The sequence below is a fragment of the Pongo pygmaeus genome, chromosome 4 (genome assembly GCF_028885625.2).
Source record: "Pongo pygmaeus isolate AG05252 chromosome 4, NHGRI_mPonPyg2-v2.0_pri, whole genome shotgun sequence".
Classification (NCBI taxonomy): Eukaryota; Metazoa; Chordata; class Mammalia; order Primates; family Hominidae; genus Pongo; species Pongo pygmaeus.
In genome coordinates this window covers 77539297-77562032 of record NC_072377.2, presented here as the reverse complement: position 1 = coordinate 77562032, position 22736 = coordinate 77539297, and the positions used below count along the sequence as shown (strand labels likewise).

The 22736-nt window shown below is 38.4% G+C and overlaps 1 protein-coding gene across 5 annotated transcripts in view; it reads right to left on the bottom strand.

The window, feature by feature from the left end:
• The window catches only part of ARHGEF28 (Rho guanine nucleotide exchange factor 28), a 312580-nt gene that overhangs the window by 17423 nt on the left and 272421 nt on the right, over positions 1-22736 (bottom strand). For 4 of the 5 annotated variants that reach the window (XM_054486932.2, XM_054486933.2, XM_063664896.1 and 1 more), the window contains 4 exons: positions 19783-19821; positions 19638-19685; positions 14138-14623; positions 12477-12777 (listed from right to left, as the gene is read on the bottom strand). In XM_054486932.2, the coding sequence (XP_054342907.1) occupies positions 12477-12777; positions 14138-14623; positions 19638-19685; positions 19783-19821 (874 nt within the window). The remainder of the gene's footprint in view (positions 1-12476; positions 12778-14137; positions 14624-19637; positions 19686-19782; positions 19822-22736) is intronic. The other variant, XM_063664897.1, reaches the window with a different exon arrangement.

Genomic DNA, 22736 nt, shown 5'->3' with positions numbered 1-22736 from the left:
AGTATCAATAAATGTACATAAGGCTCATTACATTGGAAAAGTGTGTTTTCAGTTAACTTTTACTGAAACTTGGCTGCAGGAAATGGGGGTTGGATTCATTATTTTTTCATCTTTGAATGGTAGTTCCTCACAGGAACATGTCTGTCTGATTCAGTTCTTGGTCATTCTGGTAAAAAATGATATTGCTAAGCATTTCACTCTATGTAAATTATGTCTCAATAAATAAGATAAATTGGATAAAGCATTTTAGAGTCTATTGCTAAGCAGCATCATTTTTGACCAGAAGAAACTAGGGTTTGTTTCAACCCTAGTGTTTTTTTTGGGGGGGTTAGTGTTAACTCAGTCATTTAATTATCCCTTCATGCAACATATTTCCTGAAACTTTCCTGAACCATACATCCTCAAAGTTAGCCAACAGACTCTCTAAAGAAACTGAAAATAGTCACCACCAGAAGTCCTCTAAGTTTGTTTGAGAAGATCAATGTTTTACCTTTAAGCCCACCTTGTTTTACACAAAGAAGAATTCAATTGTGTGTCTATCCTATGGCAGAGGGGGTGAAGGGACTGGCCCTCATAGTAGGCAAGAGATTGAACCTGACAAATATATTCATCTTACCTATATATCTATATCTCTTACCTGACAAATACAAAGAAAAAATATTTTAATTTACTGGCAGCAGCATTTGAAAAAAACCCTCTGTAGTCTTGCCAAGACCAATGATAACTTCTACCAGTAGCATACTTTGATGTAATTTTTCCCAGTACTTTGTTTGCTTCCAGCCGACAGAGTTCAGATTTAGGCTTTTTGCTCCATATTCATGAAGGTAACGGACTCATAGCCAGCTCATCAGAGAAAGGGAGCTCATAAAGACAAATTTAGTATTTGATTTTTTTTTTACCATGCTTTATCTCAGACTGCTTGTTTAGCATAAACCAAAACATTTTAAAAACCAAATTATGTAGGTAGTTGAGTGGAGTACCCTAAAAGAAGGCTAAGCACCCCCCTTGCAGTATTACCTTTCAAAGTGGATGTGGTTCCAGTCCACAGTCCCGGGGGAGATGTCAATGTACAACTGCACTTTCTCATACTGGAGCCTGAATGCAAAATATGGCCGCATTACCAGATGCTGACTAACAGACCATCACATTTTGGCCAAAATATTCATTGTGTTTTTTCCCTCCAATTTCCATGCCAATGAAAAGTACTTTGCATTTGTAAAACTTGGTATTTTTTAGGGCTTATGCTGAACAGAAGCATCAAGCATCTAAAAATATAGGATGTGCTCTACTTGTGTCTAACATGCCAATCTGGATACATTAACAAGTAACCAAAAATAGTACAATTTTTGATAGGAATAAATCCATCATGAACTAGAAGTTTAAACTACTCACTGGAAGTAAAACAGCTTTGAAAACCTTTAGTTTCTTTAAAGAGGGTTCAGTTTTAGTCAGATGGAATATATATTAAACTTCCATGTTCTTGTTATAAGAACATTGCAAAAACAGAACCATATGAAAATGAATAAAGACAACACAGTATACACACATCCAAGGGTTTAGGCTTATATAATTTTAAGAATGTTTAATAGCTTTATATTTACTATGCTAAAATTAGAAAAAAAAATCCATCATAGTTAAACAGTTAACTGCAAGGGCACATCTGAAATGACAAGCACACAAGCTTAAGATCCTGAACACGCAGATTCCAGAAGCTTTCAGCGAAGCCAAGTATGTGAAGGCTCCTTGACTTCTGATGTCACACTATCCTATCTTCTGCCATCTGCCTCTAGCAAATGTCAGTGTATTCCCAGGATGGAAACATGCCTCCTTTCTGAATCATTTCTACAAAGGCTCCCCAAAATATGGCCTCTTGCAGTTGAAAGTGACTGCCCTAAATTCAGAGGAAAACACAAAGCCATGGGCTTCTCTTGGTAATTCAGAATCAAGAATTCCCCATTTAAATGATCAGTGACTAAACTGAATGAGGCAAAAACTTATAGAATCCTATGATGACAGCCCAGTAAAGGGCCAAACAGTCTTTGAGAAATGGGAACTTCAAAACTCGGAATCCACAAGAAAGTCTTAAGGCTTCTGAGGACACTTTAGAAAACAGAACATAAAATCACCTTTTCATCTGGGGTTTTGCATGAGGAAGTCTTTGAGCATGCAATTCCTGTTTTTTGTTTCTGGTGGATTTATGAGACTCTTAGAGTGCAATGCCCTTATTGCAGTGTTACAACATTCATTCTGTATGATTAATTGATTGCAAATCACTGCACAGGGTGCCAAGATCACTGGTAGGAAGCAGGTCATTAAATAAAATTAAAACTCTGCCAATGTTCTGCTTGTAAACGGTTCTTCCAAAGCCTTACAGCACCATTCTTTAAAAACAGCCTCAATTCATCAGAGAAGCAGAGTCTCCTGAATTTCTAGTGGATGATCCAAATATTCTGTATTTAATACAAACATTCACCATGTTATGTTTTAGAAAGAAAAAGCCGTAGTGTAATAAAACTTGTACAAAAAGAGTATGGAAAAGAGTCACTGTGAAAATAATTAAATTTGAACAGCCTTACTATGAAATTGTTCAGCAAAAGGCTCAGAAACCTATCCTGCATAACTACACCCTTTGGAAGCCTACATTTTTCCTTAGGTAAATCTTCAAACCAAGCATTAATATTTCAAATTAAACTGAATTAATATCTTATCCAAGAGAATGAATACTGTGGCCCCTTATTCAAGGAAACTCAACAGTGATTTATCGTGGCAAATTAACATCTCCACAGATCAAAACTAAGGCCCAGGCTTATTCATCACCTGGTCAAAGGTCTGAGCAGAACAACTCTTCCTCCTTAGCTGTGTCTGAAAAGTGACCCACTAAGAACATAAGTATGTTTCAGTCAGTCTGGGGTAAAGCAAAGGGATCTATTTCTTAAGATTCAACCACACTTCATTTTATGTTTGCTATAATAAATATTTGATGTTTCAGGCAACATTTTAAGGCTGATAACTAGAAGGCCATGCCAGGGAAATTGGTTCACATTCTAGGAGCATATTTAACTAAATAAATACTAATTGTTTTTGCCTGGGCAGATGCACTGAACTGTTAAGTAGGATTTAGCAGAAGAAAAAAGAGTTTAAGAAAGTGTTTCGTTGATGTTGAACTGGCCACCCATGCTTGATGTCATGGTATTCAAGCTACTTTATGGTTAAAAAAGAAATACCCCAGTGAACAGATAAGCTGACTAATTGTTATTGATATAACAATTAAATGGTAAATGTGTCATCTTCCTACAATGACAGCACTGGATTCATTTCTAAAGCTCAGGGTACCATAAAGCATTTTATGGGAAACACATTTTAACTTTTTAAGTTCTCATCTCCTATGCATGGCCATATGGGGGCTATATGTATACAATGTTCTGATGGAAAAATAACTCATACAAAGAGATGCTCTCCATTAGGGCAAATACCTAATGCATGAGGGGCTTAAAAACCTAGATGACGGGTTGATAGGTACAGCAAATTACCATGGCACATGTATACCTATGCAACAAACCTGCATGTTCTGCACATGTATCCCAGAACTTAAAGTAAAATAAAAAAAAAGATGATCTCTAGAACTGAACAAAAAGTACCTATGCCAAACTGATACATAGAGTACCATACATTGATAAATTTACTCCAATACTAATGAGGCAGAGGAAAAGCTTGTAATTTTTTAAGTCTACTACTAGGAATCCAGTAAGATATTAAAGGCAAACAATCTTACAGTTACCCCAGCATTTTAAGAATGCTATCTAACATGCACCATATTACAAAAAGTTTAAAACAAACACTTGATCCAGTTAGCTAGCCGGAGACACTCATCTATCCTGCCTGTGTTAACCACCATCACACATCCCATTTCTCTGATACCTCAACTTCTTTCAATGCCTCAGTAAAAGAGTCAACTGTGTGGCTTCAGCTCATGGTTGCTTTCATTTCTGCTAATGAGTGTGGACCTGGACTCCTCCATTCATTTCATAAATGTTTATCAGATCTTCATCATATATCAAACACTGCTTGGTGCTGGTGATAGGGCAGTTAACAAGAGAGAAATATGTAATGCTCTACCCACATGAAGCTTCCTCTCTAGTGGGACAGACATTACATAAATTATTACCCCATATAATTCAAATTATAAGTGCTAACAAGAGATGCTTTCTGGCGATGCTGAACCATGATTTTTATCAGTTTCTCCAGAACTAACAAGTACAAATTGATTCAGGATAACCAAACTCAAAAAGAGATTAAGGTGATAAACTAGAACAGAATTTTTAGACTTAAAATGACAAATAATTTACACTAGAATATTCCTGTAGGCTGCTTTTGACATTTTCTTTCTAGTAGGAGAGCCCACTCCGGTAACCAAAGTACAGTTAGAAGTCTTCCTGGGGGTATATTTACATAACGTAACCAACAAGTGTTGGATGGTCTGTAGATAAGGAAGCTTTCCATCCCAAATGGAGGTGATGTTCAGTCGTGTTGTCAGAGTATCTGACATTTGGGTGTTTATATCTGGTTCTAAAAATGTGGTTGACTTATGTAACTTGTTCCAGTAGACAGAGAAACAAAAGGAAGAAGCAAAATGCTGTGCTATCAGAGCTTCATCCCCAAAACAATTCTGGTGATCCACTGACAAACACCTCCTCTGAGATTGATATGGAAAGATAGTTACCCTTTTTATTCTAATGTATTTCCAATCTGAGTAAAAAGTTTCCCAATTTACAGCTAATTATTTTATATTTTAAACTATTGGCTTTCTAACAACGTTTAGGAAACACTTTCATTTTGTTGGCAGGCGACCCCTGAATCACAATCGGAATACATTATTTCCAGAATGTAGGAAGGAAGCTGATGCTCACTGGATCCCCGGGACATGCCAGGCATTTTTTTAAATAATTATGTTAACACTCCCTTCCCATTTGTACAGATGGGGAAACTAAGACTTAGGGATCACACAGCAGTAGGAGCCAGAGTCCAGGGTTTGAAGCAAAGTTCTCTTACATCAAGTCCAGTATCCCAGGCCAGCAATCCGGGGACATGCGTCAGGCTGGCTGCTTCAGAATCAACTAAGAAGAATGTTAGATACACAAGTTTGCAGGCTCTAGCCAAGCCCTGATTCAAATCACAATCTCTGAATAGAGGAACCTGTATTTTTTTTTTGTTCGCCACAGCAAACTCTGATGCATAGCCAGCTACGGGAAGCATGATTCTAGCAACAAATTCCTATCCATGTACCTTACTTCTCATTAGCTGCACAGTCAGAGGGTGGCCCTCCTCAATACCATCACAGAATTTGGGGAGCTGGAGTTGGGGAGAAGGGTTTCTCCAAGTTTTAAGCCTCAGGCCTTAAACTCCATCTAGTATATTCAGCTATCTCTTTCTGAATTTATGTTTTCAGAGACTGAACAACAAGTGAAACAGAAAAGTTGTCTCTTTACAGACACAGTAACCATCATTTCACAAAATCATTATAAAGAGCAAATGAGATCATGAATTCAAATCTGCTTTTGAATGGCATGAAATGTCACATAATATTGCACTATTAATTCACCCAAAGGTGAACATTCCAAACAAGGAGGAGTGTAATTGTCACTCCTCAACTTAAGTGGAGGAAAAGGAAGTTTGGAAACCAGCCTCTGGGGTAGGCAAACTACAGCCACCTGTTTTTAGAAAGTTCACTGGAACACAGCTAAACTTATTATTTACATATTGTCTATGGCTGCTTTGCAAGCTACAATGACAGAGTTGACTAGTTGTAACAAAGATCTGATGGCTTGCAAAAACTAAAATATTTACTATAGGACCCTTTAAGGAAAAGTGTGCCACCCCCTAAGACAGATGGTCATATTCTTCTTAGGCAAACATAAATCAATGGTACTCAGCCAAACATTCCACATTTTAAGCAAACCTTAAAAACAAAATCTGCATAGCTGGATGGGGAGAAGACAGTCCCCAGATTCTGATACATGGAGAGAGTGATGCTTCCTTTCTTTTGCTGAAGCCGGATTATTACCCCATCAGTCACTGTGACTGATGGCAGCAAGCCTCATCCTTCAGTTATGTTTGGTATATAAATTTCCCCTCCAAACCCAAGACTTAGTCTCTTTGAGAGTAAAGCCACATCATACTAGAGAGGTCAAACATGTAGCCCATAGACTACGTGTGTGTGTATATGTGTGCATGTATTATTTTTTTTATTTTTAAAGCTCAGGATGGCCAGGGCCAGGCCTAACCTCTAATGCTCTCTGGAGCATTCATACCATGTGGACTCCCACACTTTAGCAGCTTGTCCAAACTAAACTGGAACCCAGGGCGGAGATGAACAGACACCCGCATGGCTGGCTGGCTGCCTCTGAATCCACCCACCTGCTGGTTTTGCTCTCCTGCTGTGTCTTAGGCTCTGTGTGCTGAGGCGGGATGGCCCTGGCCCAGTTGGCTCACATAGCCAACCTGCCCCCAGAGAAATATGCAATCAGGAAGTTGGCAGTAAGCACTCCTGGCTCACCAGGCTCTACAAGCGAATGTCATCTTTCCTTTTCCTAGTATAAAATCTGCAAAAGGCTAAAGTCAATCATCTCCACTTGTCGATGAGAAAGATGAAAATTAAGCCCTTGAGCCCAGCACTTTATATTTTTGTCATGATATAGATTACCAAGAGCAAGCAATATTATAGTTTCCTTTAAAACATAACCTAATGTGATAGTCACGATTCTAGAAGAAAGAGTTGCCAGATGATTTCCTCATTTTGATTTCTTCAGACTCCTATATATATCTCTGGATAATAATTTGATGTTGTAATTAATGTGTTCAATGCTTCAGCTTTGTTTTCATTTAAGCAATCCCAAATAAATGCACATAATGTCCCTCCCAATCAGAGCACTCACAATTCCCAAAGCCCCTTAGTTAAGGCCTAGGCTTGGAAATAAAACTATAAGTAGGAAATGAACCTACAGACTCAATATTTTCTGCTCTGGTTTCACTAAGTAGGAAATGGATTTAATATTCCTGCCTTAATTTCTATGTGTTGAACTAGGCTTGATAACTGATGTCAATATCTATCAATATACAGATATAAATATTCATCACCATTTTATTATTACGTAATTATTATTTTCTTTACAAAGTTCAATTCACTTCCCTTACCAAGTCAAAAAACTAACAATGTTGTTATAGTTCAACTTTGGTATATATAAAATTCAGGCTTTTTAATATTAAATTAAGGCTTTCATGATACCTAAAACTATGGTAGGGAGAAAAATCATCATTTTGTCCCACGTTAAGAGCTGAACTGTGTCCCCCCAAAATTCACATGTTGAGGTCCTAACCCCCAGTAGCTCAGAATGTATTTGTAGATACAGCTTTAAAGAATAAAGTTAACTGAGGTCATTATGGTGGGCCCTAATCCAATATCACTGATATAAAGAGAGATTGGGGCAGAGACAGGCACAGGCAGAAGGCCAGGTGAAGACGCAGGAAGAAGGTGGCCATCTCATCTGCAAGTCAAGGAGAGAGGCCTCAGAAGAAACCAATGCTGCCAACACCTCGATCTCTAATTCTAGCCTCCAGAACTGAAGAAATGAATTTCTGTTGTCTAAGCCCCCTGGCCTGTGGTACTTTGTTATGGCAGCCCTAGTCAACAAATACATTCCCCCTCTTCAAATACCCTCACATCATAGAAGTTTACGGTGTCTAATACCAGTTTCAATTTCCAGGAAAATTGCCTAAAGTTCTTTGGGCAAAGCTTCTTTCCATATAGATTACACAAGTAAGGTATCAATTTCTAAATTATGAAATATTTTAAAACATGAGAAATTATCATCCTCTCACTTCTTAGGACTGTTATTTAAATACTAAGTATGGCATAGGTTTTCATTTGGAAATTTTCTATTTTCTTCCCTTACATAAAAAACTTGTCAAAGTTTAACACAGCTATCTTTAAAAAAAAAAAATTATCAAGATGAGGTATTCTAAATACAATGCTTTGAATTTTGAAAATAGTTTTCTTAGCACCAAATTCTAATATGTAGTAAAAGGAAAGAGAACTCAAACTTAATCTAGTTACTTTTTTCCCAGTATCTATATTATTAACATAAAACTTGGCTTGACTTAAATTTTAGCATATGCATAATGAAATCATAATGCTTTAACTGAATTGAAGAGAACTTTTGGGAAACCTGCAAATATTGAGGCATACAGAAAAATATAACTGAAAAGGGAGATTAGGATTTCAGATTTTTATACCATAAAATGTTTCCTCTGTTAATGAAAAAGGCAAATAACATATAGATGCATTCAATATATAGTTCCAAAATGTTAAAGCTAGGAGAAAAAAAGTTACAAGAATAAAATGTTGGGTTTTTAATTGTTGTTTTTTGTTTTTGCCTTTCAGAGTAATGCTGTTGAGCATCTCATAGGGCTGATTACATAGCAATTGTCCCACAGAGACTATTGTTTAAAGAAATTCAAATATTCTGTAGTCTTGGCTGGTGTCCCACAGAGGAGTACAGAAAAAGTTCTTAAACCAACCATCTCTTCCACTACAAATAAAATACCAATTTGTATTTAATGTTTGAACATCCAAGAATTTTGTTCATGAAATAACATCCAAAACTGGAAAGTAAAGTTCTTTAAAGTGCTATCTTAAAAAATATTTACAGATAACATAGGTTTATTATTAGGCAACATCAGAGAAACAAAATATTTTTAAGAAAATGTCCCTTATGGAAAAAAAGTAAAGCTAAAGAGTATTTATGATACTGAAAATATTCAGGCCCCATGCAAGAGTTGGCCACAGCAATCCAAAACATTTAGAAATATTTTCCAAATGTTACTATTAAAAAGGGAAGGAGGGGAGAAAAAAAAACCCAATAAAAACAAAAACCTGGTCCTTAATCATGAACATCCCACTAGGCATTACAAAAGGATTAGATTAGTTCTATATCTAAACCAACTTCTTTAAAAAGTACAACTCATGGCTGGGCGCGGTGGCTCATGCCTATAATCCCAGCACTTTGGGAGGCTGAAAGAGTCAATTGCTTGAGTCTAGGAGTTCAAGACCAGCCTGGGCAATACGAGGAAACCCCGTCTCTATAAAAAAGCCAAAAATTAGCTGGGCATAGTGCAAGTCTGTAGTCCCATCTACTCAGGAGGCTGAAGTGGGAGGAACCACTTGAGCCCAGGAGGTGGAGTTTGCAGTGAGTCAAAATCACGCCACTGAACTGCAACCTGGGCGACAGAGTGAGACTCTCAATCCCCCCCCAAAAAAAAGTGCAACTCAAAACAGCTTTCTAGAAATTAATAATTTAGGCCAGGTGTGGTGGCTTAAGCCTGTAATCCCAACACTTTGGGAGGTCAAGGCCAGTGGATTACTTGAGGTCAGGAGTTCGAGACCAGCCTGGACAACCTGGCAAAACTCCGTCTCTACTGAAAATACAAAAATCAGCCAGGCATGATGGCGGGCACCTGTAATCCCAGCTACTCAGGAGGCTGAGGCAGGAGAATCACCTGAACTCGGGAGGTGGAGGTTGCAGTGAGCCAAGATATTACCACTGCACTCCAGCCTGGGCGACTGGGCGACAAAGAGAGACTCCTCTCAAAAAAAAAAAAAAGCAATTAAGAATGTATAGTGTAATGATTGACAGCATGGGCTCTAGAGCCAATCTTCCCAGGTTCAATTCCTGGCTCTGCCATTTACTAGCTGTGTGACCTGGGCAAGTTACTTGACCTTTCTGTATCCCAGCTGCCCCTCTCAAAGGACAGAACCATCTCAGTGGGTTGTTGTATTAAATGAGTTTCTCCATGTAAAACCTTAGCACAGTGCCTGAAATTTGATGTGTCATATAATTACTGGTGGCAGGGGTAGGGGTAGAGCAATTCAGAAACCAATCACAATTAGAGCACAAAAATGTCTCCTGAGGCTGTACTGAACAAACCAACAGAAATTCCTATCTAGGTGGTATCTAAACACATTGGAGAATTGTATTTATACACAATTTTTCCCATCAGCCTTACTGTTCCAGAAATTCACATTTTCACTGATCTGAGCTGATCATCTATCCACAGTACCAGATTAGGCAAAAGGGCAAACCATTCTTTAACACGTTACCTGGAACAGCTGACCTTATGGCCTAACAATGAAAGAGTGACTGAAGCCTGAATGAAATCATGGTTAAGTACACATTTAGCTAAAATACCAGCCCACAACATTATAGGCAAATTATGTTAGCCTGACTACGGTGAACTATGGCGATCCTCAGTAGTGGTCACTGATGGCCACTCACCCAGATTCAGTAGCAAAACACGGAAGAGGGGACAACAACACTGCCTGGTCCTTGGTTCTGGCACATCAACTGTCACCACCCAGCACACCCTGGAGCCTGCTTCTTCCTGTCCAGCCCCCCGCAGTCACTGTCCCCCAAGATCATGTCTGGCAAGCGCCCACAGAGCCTAGCTAAGGCCATCACCAGCGGCTGATGTTGTGTTACTGTCAGCGACAAAATCTGTGAAAGCTGTGGAGGGTTTGAATAATTTTATCTAGCCTTGACCACTCTTTTAAGTGTATATATTCTATTTTCAATCCACTTTCTTATCACCGCCTATTCTCTGACTTTCTTTTCTCTCCTGTAGAAATTGCTTATCATGAAGTACACAAACATATATAAGGTTTTTTGACTAGTTGCAAAACTCCAGTGGTGAACAGTACACACAGCATTTCTGATGTAATCCCTACTTATATAAACCAGGATGTTCCTGAGAGATTTAAGCCAAAGTTGATTTTCCTCTCTCCTGTCAATGTCCTGAGCATCCTTGGCCTACTCTGGACATACAATTTCTTAAGCGTAAGTACATTTCTCAGCATTTCCTTTGGCTCTAATTCCTTACATGTAGATAGACTGGTTTTGTATATAATCACTGTTTATTTCCTTAGTACATTTTCTATCTACTGCAAGTATGCTGCCAAATGGTTTAAAAAGTTTTTACTTTGAAGCACAAGTCAATAGAAAAAGATGGGAGATACACAAAAAGTAAAAGAGACATGCTTCTTTTAAACAAAAGCTGAATGTGGTTTAACTCAAACTGATTTTCGGAATTATACCAAAGCCAGTATGTAAAACCATGCTGACAAAAACACATGAAGCACTGTAAATAGCAGATTAATGAACCAACACAGCAAAGCAACATGTGCTTAGAAAAAGCATTCTGCAATGTGCTTTCTATTGTAGTAAAGTTGCAAGATAATATATTAAAGAAGTTACATTTTTCTAAATTTTGCTTGATCTTTTATTTAATGTGAACTATTCCACCATATTTTTTCTTTATCTAAAGAATATCTGAAACAATACTTTAAAAAACTATTTCATTCTCTCCTATACGCTGACAAGAAGAATGTTACCACAGTGACTTAAGTAATGTAAAGAATTAGTCACTATTAAGAATCAACATCTTTTGGATCAGTAATAAATCAACTTATAAGCAGTATCAGAATTATTACTCTTGAATTGGGAGAAGCCAAATACCTTCAAACCTTTTTGTTGCTGAAAAATTATCCTCCAACTGACAAACTAAGAATATATATTAAGCATAGAAACAAATCTGTATCCAGTTCTGAAGACTTCTGTACTACTGCTTGTTTTATGTTTCTTAAACATTTTGCTGTGGGTGATTTATTTCACATCCATGTGGCCAGCCATTTGTTTATTCTATTGCATACCATCTGTTTTTCTGTAGAGAGGTTTCAAGTTCTTCTCATTCCCTACCTCATATCCCACAGAAAACAATTTATAATAGACATAGATTTAAATCATTCGGATTCATGTGGAGCTGGTAACACGAGCTGCCTTTCATTTATACTTGGCAAATGCTTTAATGGGATTAGCAAATTGTGTTATTATGAGGTACTTACGGAGAGACACCTTTTTTTTTTTTTTTTTTTTTTACAATGACAAATGATGTTAACAGTTTCATTTTGGGTGTTTAATAGCAGTACAGAAGATTTCACTAACGTTACAGGAAATTGCCCTGATAAAGTCCCACTACCAACCCTGTTGGTATCTTTCATTTCTGAGTGTCAACATAGGTGTTTCAGGATGTAGTGGGGTCCACAATAGTGGGGAGTAAATATCAAGTTGCTTTACTTTTAAGAGGACATTATTATTTTAACCCACACATCTAAAAATCCTGTCTGGTTCTTACATGTTGTGAGCATTCTCTAAGCCCTATGACCATGGTCCCACTTGTCTAGGTAACTTACAAGCAAAGGCTGTCCCCAGACTTCCCCAAAGAAAAGTGAATGCCACAAACTCCAGCTCATCAGTACCAATTTATTCCCATGCTAGGGAGGACTTTGATTCACTCTACACAAGAGCCAACCATTCAGAGGGACAACTTCTTGTTCAAACTATACAGATGACGTTTAAAGTGTTAATTACCATTTTTACAAGAATCCTTGCTGCTTTCATGGAAAGGAAGTATCTGATGGCCAGACCCAGTGGCTGTCCACAGTTTGTGACCGACATTCGAAGGCTGAGAAGGGTCCATCTTGAGGTCTACTTGATGTTCACTAGTCCTTACCAAGTCAGAATGAGATTGAGTTGTAGGGTAAGTGGCATCCTGATGGATAACTGATGGATTCAGTTTGTTGAAAGTGTTAAATGACATTTGTACTAAAGCTTCATTGATGAAGAATGAGTTTTCATGACATAAACTCTCAGATCGATTAAGTTCCATTACCTGTGTAAAGAAACAAATGAAAAGTACAATAATTTTTCTAACTTATACAAGTTTCATAAAGTATTTATTCCTGAGAGTATCTTAGGAATCAAGATTTCAGTAAAAGTGAGGTCAAGATTACCACTTCTTTTCTCTCTCCCCTCCCCCCGTCCTTTTTTAATGACCTAGTACCAAAAACTTCAATTTGCTATGCACGGCATATCTTTAACAACAGCAACAAAAAAAGTGGCATTCCATGACATTAAAGTGTTTCCACTATTTTAATCAGAGAAAGCAGCAGTTTTTACTTTTGCTAAATAAAAAAGTTGAAAACATATCCATATATACATGAGGAGTTTGCAATAAACATAATTTAGCCAACTTAAAAGGAAAAACAGATTGCAACAGAGATCTTGTAAGCTTATCAACTTCTACAACTTTATGCACTATCAATAAAAAAACATACATGCACATAACACAGGAAAATAAACTCCTGGGACGAATGGGATTGTCAAGCATGGTTAGAAAAGACGCAAATAAATAACTCTTATTAGTGAAATGGATTTTGAATTTACTATATCAAATTTACAAAGAGAGAAGAAGCTCAGCATAACAGAATAGTATTATACTTGCTAAATTCAGTGCCTATAGTATATATTAATAGTTAATTGATCTTCTAAAAGCTACATCTAATAGAACTCTTAAGACAGATCATATAAAGAGAGCAAATACTGGAAAAAGAGCACGCTCACAGTGAGTGTGCCTCCAGGACAAACCCACCCTGGCCTTTCTAGGACAACTTGATTCTATGTTTGTTCCTTAGGTAAGGGCGTCTCAAGCAGAGTACAGTGATCCCATAGGACTTGGGCCCTCACATTGTCCTTTTTTTTTTTTTTTTGAGATGGTGTTTCACTCTTGTCACCCAGGCTGGAGTGCAATGGTGTGATCTTGGCTCACTGCAACCTCCGCCTCATGGGTTCAAGTGATTTTCCTGCCTCAGCCTCCTGAGTAGCTGGGATTACAGGGGCCTGCCACCAAGCCCTGCTAATTTTTTTATTTTTAGTAGACACGGGGTTTCACCATGTTGGCCAGGCTGGTCTCGAACTCCCAAACCTCAGGTGATCTTCCCGCCTCGGCCTCCCAAAGTTCTGGGATTACAGGCGTGAGCCACCGCGCCTGGCCCGCACTGTCCATATTTTAAGTCAAAATGGATATGAGTTATCTCTGAAAGCTTCCAGCTTTGGCTACCTACAAATTGAAAAATCCTCATGAGGTCTTACACAAAAACCAAAATGACAGATGTTTGGTTAGTGTCCTAGGAGCCCCCAGGCCCACCCCTGTCTTTGAGAGGCTGCCTCACAGCACCCCAGAAGGTCCATACCTCGGGACCACCTGGAAGGAGCACCGCGGGCAGGCTCCTCTGCCGGCCGTGCTTCCAGTGGCCCAGCAGGCTCTGCTGGGCCCGCATCCTAGCCTGCTCCTTCTCCACCAGGCGCTGGCCCTCCCTAAGCCGCTCCAGGCTGTGCTGGTACTCCTGGAGCTGGAGGTCCAGCTCGCCCCGGCTCCGCAGCAGCAGCTCCTCCTGCGACTGGCACTCCCGCTCCCGCTTCTGCAGCAAGCTCTCCCTGGCCGCCTGCGCCCGCTGCTGCTGGTCACATCGGCGGAGCCAGCGCCGCTGCTCCTGCTGGAGGTGGTGCTGGAGCTGGTGCACATTGGCCAGCTCCTCATGCTGCCTGTCCACGTCGCGAGACTTCTGGTCCTGCAAGGGGCCGCCTCGGAGGACAGAGTGGCCGAGAGACAGGCCCTCCTGCTGCTGGAGAACCAGCCTGTGGATCTCAATGTGGCTGTCCTGAATGGTCAAGGCGGCCTGTCAGAGCAGACAGAGGAAAAAATCACTGAACACAAGCTTCCATGGTTATTGTTTACCCTTTCTGTTGGAACTACCTCGAAACACAAAACGCAGGCCCGAATTCATTTCTCTTAATATTTCTGGCCTTTTTCTAAGTTACCTCCAAAGGCAAGATTTTTGGCATTCCAGAGAGGCTTGTCTACATCTGTCCTAGGGGTAAGACCTGTGAATTTATAGAGAAAACAAACAAAGCCCAAAAGCAATATCATCCTTTCCTGTGGGACGGTAGTTTGCTGCTGGTTGTTGGGTGATAGTTAAGCGAGTCTTCTGAATACGAACTGGGCACATAAATTCACAAGGCTGTGCATTCCTGTCCTACATCTCACTCTCTTGCTGAGGTCTCTCCCTAGTCAATCATTCATGAGAACTTAGGAATCCACATAAACCTAGTAGTATCCTTTCTTTGAGTCCCAAACCAGAAACTACTTGAGCTACATTGCATTATGAAGACATAAAAATAAAAAATAACTATTTGGAGACTTTTGGTAAATAATGCTTTTATAACATAATGCCTGAGAATAGCAGTTAATACCATTTTTAGGAGATATGTAAGTGGCTAAAGCTAGTCTCATTACTGTTATATCTTTGTATTATAGCAGGAAGGTCATGCACAAAAAAAACCAAGCTGAAATTTATTTGTTTAATAGATCGTTAACAGGAGGCTGAAATGATTAAGGGAAAATAGATACTCTAAAGCCCAGAGGACATTACCCACCAGATTAAAAAAACATTTTGAGTTACGGTATCTGCCTATGAAAAGTTTGGCAACATCACAGGAAATAATTACCAAGATTTGGAAGGATTCCACAAAACCAAAAAGATCTCTGTGAATGCCCTTGGAAGCTTTTAATTTTAAAAGTTCCCATTTAGAGTGCAAAGCAGTACAGAAGGGACAAATTGAAAATGGACACATACTGAGTATGTGTGTATGTTTTGACTCCATATGAGAAATCATCACTCTCCTAGGGATAAATTCACATTTTTCCTTCCTAAGAATTTTTTAAACTGTCCATATAACAGATGTTGGGAAGATGGGGATTTGACCATAAGTTGTCAGCTCAGCAGTTTCCTATACTTTTGAAAGTTAAAGAACTAAGGTATATATTAAATTCATACTTGTCTTGGAATACGACTCAAAAATGTATTCACTGGGGCCTTTTGAAAGAAAATTCATATTTTTAAGTTTGGAAACTAATCTTTAAAATTTCAGACACATGAATATTTAGTGGCTTTGGGGAGTTGTTATAAATAAAACAATGATTATCATCCAGAATAGGTATTAGTTACTATGATCTTTAAATATGAAATAATTAGCACACAATAAGCCACTCAGGACTCTATTGATCTGGCTAAAGAAAATTGTAGACTGTACATCACCACTTAATTCTAATAAATCTTTAAGGACCAGTATGGTAAGACTAACAAAAATCCAATACTTTATATATCAAAACTACCACAGACAATAACTCTCAAGTAAGAGTTACAGTTACAGTAATTAAGCGCTTCTGTGAGGTATTCTTCATGTCTATCTAACATTTGGGATAAGGCCATTCTTTTCCCTTGCATAGAGCTGGAATCTGATTGGATATTCATCTAAATTTAAATATTCATTTAAAGCTAAATGAATAATCTTCACACTTAAAGTTTACATTTATATTTAGGACAGAGAACAGCACTTGCTTTTCAAGTTTAGGGAAATTCCCAATTCACTCTCTTTACTTTGCTAGAATATCTGTGTCTTTTCCTTTTTGCCCTGTCTATGCCTCATTTCTAACTCTATTTTCCTAATATACGGATCAAATTTCATTCCACCTGATTCAAAATTGTTTATGTAAAAACTTCAGTCACATATAAGACATTCAGCTTCAAAAAAGACGACTGTGCCATGAACAGAAATCTTTCAAAGCCCATGGCCTTGGACCAGCTCAGAAGCTTTGGCTAGGTTAAAAGAATTCACCGTAGACTTTGATATTTCCCATGTTGGTTTAACCTAATGTGTTGCAAAAATTAGGTCATTCAGGTGATCAAGCTTCTCTGAACCTTGAATCTACACAGGGCTGCATTCAGGGTTGAAAAGAAGACACATAACCTTGTGAGTGTTTTCATCCGGCAACACTAGCCATGATGATCAATGTTTTCATCCCCTAAGTTAATGGCTGGTGCTCAAACTGTATCCCTTCCCAGCTGACATTTAAAAGAAAGATTATTTGTCTTACATGATACATTGATTTCTAAGAACATCAACTCCAGAACTGTACATCTAACCTAAGACACTAAAAGCATTCTCACTAAATCTTGAACAAGACAAAGAGCTTGCTATTACCACTATTATTTAACATATTTTCAAAAGTCCTAGCCTAAGCAGTAAGCCAAGAAAATGAAATTCATGTAATTATTGACAAATAGCCATAATATCATTATTTTCTAATTTTTATTTTCTACCTGGAATACTTCAAAAAATCAATGGAAAAACTATTAAAATGAAAAATAAAGTTCAATGAGTTGACCAGTTACAATATAAGTACCCCAAAATCAATACCTTTATTTATATTAGCAACAACCACTGGGGACACAAAATGAAAAAAAAAATTATTCACAATAGCAGCAAAGAGACATATGAATAAACTTAGTGAAAAAAATACATATACACACATATCATACCATTTGAAGACAATTACAAAGCTCTCCAGCAAATCATAGAATAAGAGATGACTGACCAATGTTCTTATATAAAGACGAGTAAGTGATTACAGTAAAGGTGTTGATTCTCTCCAATTTAATTCAAAAATATAATGAAATTTTAACTTAATGGTGTTGGTAAGAGATAAGAAACTTGTTTAAGAGCTCTTGTGGGGCTGGGTGCAGTGACTCATGCCTGTAATCCCAGAACTTTGGGAGGCCAAGGCAGGTAGATCACTTTGAGCCCAAGCGTTAGACAGCAGCCTGGGCAACATGGTGAAATAGAAAAACTAGCCAGGCTTGGTGGCACACGCCTGTAGTCTCAGCTCCTTGGGAGGCTGAGGTGGGAGAATGGCTTCAGCCCGGGAGACAGAGATTGCAGTGACTTGAGATTGTGCCACTGCACTGCAGCCTGGGTAACAGAGCCAGACCCTGTCTCAAAAAAATAAATAAATAAAAAATAAAAGCTCTTGTGGAGGAATATATAAATATGCATAGAAAAATAAATAAGATTAGCACTGTCATATATTCAAATGTAATCCAAGGCTTTAACAATTCAGATGTTGGTCCTAGAGCAAGAATAAAAGGTCATAAAAGAAAGAAGTCTTGATAGAGTCAAAGTCTAAATAACAAAACATCGAATGCAGCATGCCTTTATGTTTTCTGCTGAAAACTTAGGCTTCATTTTATTTTCTTTTAAATTCAACAAGATATGAAGCATGAATGAATAATAAACCAGTAAGGGAAAAATGTTTTGTCTCAGTAGTAATCAAAGAAGTACAAATAAAATAATCAGATACCCTAATCCATCTTCAAATGGAAGAAAAAGAGAGAATGGTGGTTGATTTGATTATTTTGGCAAAGTCTATTGAAAACCTAAACAAAATAATTCTTCTCATTTATCCTAAGGAAATAGTCAGATGTATTCAAAGAGATGAGTACACAAGGATGTCCTCTACAGTGTTGTTAATACTACAAAAGTGTAAACAATCAGGGACTGAATAAACCCCACAGAGTTGAATTTAATATATAATCATTAAAAAGTATGCTATAGAATAATAGTTGATGACAGAGAAAGTTACATGTTACAGAAGAGTGCATAGAAAACAATTCTAAAATCTGGAGCCTTATACACCAACATGATAATTTTAATTCTCTTTGTAGAATCAGAAATCATTTTCTTTCATTTACTTGTATTCTCAAATTTTTCTACAAATTTTTCAACAATCCAAACATTGCATGTATATCCTTTCGAGATACATTTTAATGAGTAAATTAAGCCATCGGACACACTGAGCCTCTTTCTTTGCATGGTCTAAGGTAGTGGTCTCCAAACTTTTTGGCACCAGGGACCTGTTTTGTGGAAGACAGTTTTGTTTTTTTTTAAATGGATGGGCTGGGATGTGGTGAGAATGGTTTCAGGATGAAACTGTACCACCTCAGATCATCAGGCATTAGATTCTCATAAGGAGGGTGCAACCTAGATCCCTAGATTGCATGCGCAGTTCACAATAGGGTTCACACTCCTATGAGAATCTAATGCCACCACTGATCTCTGATCTCACAGCAGGCGGAGTTCAGGTGGTACTGCTCGCTTGCCCCGGCTCACCTCCTGCTGTGCAGCCCAGACAGGTACCACTCTGCACCCTGGGGTTTGGGGACCCCAGCCTAAGGGATCATCCAACCATTTAATCCTAAATGCAAACATGATTTCTTTTTTATGTCTGCTCTTCCCTGAAAGGCAGTAAGCCATCTGAGAGCAAGCTGTGTGGCTCATTTGCCTCAGCATAGTCAGCCTCATCATAGTCAGCACAGAGACGGGCACTGTGTGTTCATCCCCGCAACATTAATAAATTAATAAATGTTGAGTGGATGAACAAACAAAAGAGTAAAGCAACATATGAATTACTTAACTGCTCTAAAGGCTGATGGCCACATGGAGAAGTCAAAGAAGTTTAGGTGTGAATTTAGGTTTTCATCAGAAAATGTGAAGTCATGCTATACTCACCTAAGAGTTTCATTGTAAATGTCAAGCCAGATCATATTCATCAATATTTTTTAAAGATATGAACTGTTTTATGATTTCAGAGAAGAATGGTATAAAATGTAGTTGTGGTGTTGCCTCTGATTACAAAACCATGTGAGTCCAACACATCACACTTAGAAGGTTGCCATTCTTTTAAGATCATTCCCTACCTCTCACTTGTTCTCATTTTTAAAGTCTGGGAATCATCAAAGAGAATTGCATTAAGAGAACCATTCACAAGGTCAAAGATTAGAGGAGGGTAGTTACCTGAAGGCTATATAACAGACGGGTTAAATTCTGTATGGCTTGTATAATCTGAAAAACAAAATTGTAAGTGTCAAATTCTTGAAAAAGCTTTCATTATCCACAAATAAAGGCTGGTGATACATTCAAGGTATGTGCAGCAGCTCACCTCTGATTGTGAAGAACCTGGAAAATTTCTACATTCCACCTAAAATACATAAAAAACAAGAAAATGAATAACCATTCTACTTCTGAAAAGCTGCCCTGTAGTGTCCCAAGATGTATGACCTTGGGTAAATCACTTTGCTGTCTCTAAACTTGATTACCTCATCTATACTGACTCAGTTTCCTCCCAGAAATAAAAGCCTATAGAATTAAACAAACACTTGACAACAAGAGCGTCCTTCACGCAAAGTTGATGTTTGAGATGGATGGCAATTTTCACCCAATCACCCCTTAAAACAGCAAGGGATGACAGTAATGACACCCTGAAAACTCAAGTAACAACATTTACCTTGTGCAAACCACAATGTGAATTGAGTTCTCTGTGCCCAGACTGAAGTTGTCTTTTGGGTCAGGCTGACCTCTTATATTCTAGAGGCCAGATTGGAAGTTAAAGAAAGAATATCATGTCTGGCCTTAACTCCTTTTCTCAATGTTTGAGATTCACGATATCAACATATACAGCAGTTGGGAAAAGAAACCAGACTCAGACCGTGGCCATAGGGGCGCGCTTAGCTGGGCTGCTCTAGATCCCACCACAGTCAGAGATCACCAGACCAGTGACTGCCATAGTAGAAGTACTAGCAGCAGAGGCCATGAACCAGCCACAGGAGACCGTCTGTTCTTTAAGGACAGGGTCTATGCCTCATTCTTTGTCTCTTCCACAACACACATTAAGGGCACATGTGGATAGTGATGGTTTGCAGCCTCCATAATTGAACACTTGTTTATTCATTTATTGTCTGCCTTCTCTCCCTAGGATGCAAACCAGTGAGTAGCGAGACTTTATCCATGTGCACCATATTATAAGAATGATGCTTGACATAGCATGGACAGTCAACAAGTGAATGACTCCAAGTTGAACTCAATGGCACACCATTCAATAAATAAATATCGATCACCCACTGTAAACTTCACACCTTATGCTATGGGAGACCATCAGATGCCCTGTCCTCAAGGGCCTACTGTCTCATCTAATTTTAAGCCATAAAAAGCAGTCAGCCGTGGTCATGTCCTCAGGTAATTCTGAACTTGTTAAATTCAATTAGTTTAGGCTGATGATGCCAGGATGAGCTAGCCAGACCTCCACTTCCCCTGGACTGCCAATTAAAGATTTCACTTGTAAGCAGCACCTCTGATAGAGAAAAGACAGAGGCTGAAAATGGAGATGAAGCTTAAAGACGTTAGATCTGTGCCAAACCCTATGGGAGAGAACAGGCTCTAAGAACCTCCGCCCTAGAGGGATGGTTGGCGTTCTCGCTGCTCTTCTGGCTCTGTCTTGGCCCATCCACACTCCACTGCTTCTGTAGTAAGACCATATGGCACAGAGTTTTTATAGTCTATAAAAATTAGAACCATAGAAATGAGTTGGACTGTGCTACCTGCGGTTACTTATGCCCAAAAGCCACTAGGTTTGACACAAGACAGGAAATTTCGCGTTTTTAATGGAGTTGTTCTGCCACCTTGTGGTGAATTTTAAAACTGCAGTTGGCGATTTATCCATTATTTCTGCATTTGAGTCAGATTTCATTTTTTAAAATTCTTTCAGAAATTTGTTTTAACCCTACCTTGTAGAGGAAGCTAATGACAAAATATCCATTATACACCTTTTAAAAGTTTGGTTTCAAGTGATCCTGCCCTTTACCTGGGTTTCTTAATGTATTAATGTATTAATTTTTCAAAATGCCTTATTAATTTTGCAGATAGCTTAATCCAAAGAACCTGGACACTTAACCTCAATTATCTACCTGTAGCTGAATTGGAGTGGGAGAGGGAGACTTCAGGGGTAGGAGCCACCCAACTTTGCATTCAAGATTAAACTATTACTGACCAATTCACTCTCTCTTTTCTATTAACACAGTTGGACACCACAAACTTCACACTTAAAAGTGAAGTCTTCACTGAAAAGGATGAAAAGCAGGAACATTTTAAGAAGCAATACGTTAGAAAGCTTACAATCAGAAGGAGTAAAATATTACATTCCTATGCTCATTTTGGCCCGTGAAGTTTAAAAAAGAACACTCAGTCACAGCTGTCTTTTCTCTGGATTTTAAAAGTCCTTGACTTGATTTCTCAGTCCTATGTAATATACACAAAAAGTATATAATATGTAAAATATGTTGTATATATAAGAGAAGATCTGACATTTGCCAGTTTTTCACATTGACACATATTGGCACCTAGTAATGTACCTAATTCAATTTTAGATAAAGCTAAACTCTGGAGCCCTGACAAGCGGGAAGAGGCCAACTAGCCACTCCCAGAATCATATTTTATTCCTTCCCTATTTCTGACATCTCACTTTCAGTAGACATTAATAGGAAGTTTTATGTATTTAATTCTTAAAGGGAGAGTTAATACCTATGTATATAGCAGTAAGTCAAAAAAGAAGATTCCCTTTGGGAATCACTGTGCCCCAAGCAAAAATTGGTCAGATTAATTAAAAATTGACCACAAAAAAAGTAGGTGAAATGTGGGTGGTGACAGGAAATCAACTCTGCAAGGAGAAGAGGGTCAAGGAAGGTGAAAGAAGCAAGAATATTCCAAAGTAAAAGGTGTTTCGATTACTTTGGCACCATCTGGTTGCAAAAGGGCCCCCAGGTGCCAGAGCTGCCAGACATAGTGGGTGAGAAGCAAAGGTTTGCAGGGCAGAAAGACCAGAAGTCAGAGAGCACAGACACACATATACACAGGAGAGTTTTTAATCTTTTTAATAACTTTTCAATCATTGCTTTGTTTACACCTACATGACACAGGAAGTGCAAGCACATTTGAAGAAGAAATAAGTTAGAAAGTTTAAATATGAATATTTAAATCAATCGAGAACAATTCAGAAAAGCACCTTTGTCCCACTGACTGCCGTGACAGACCAGTACCTGAGGCTATTTTATTATACACAGT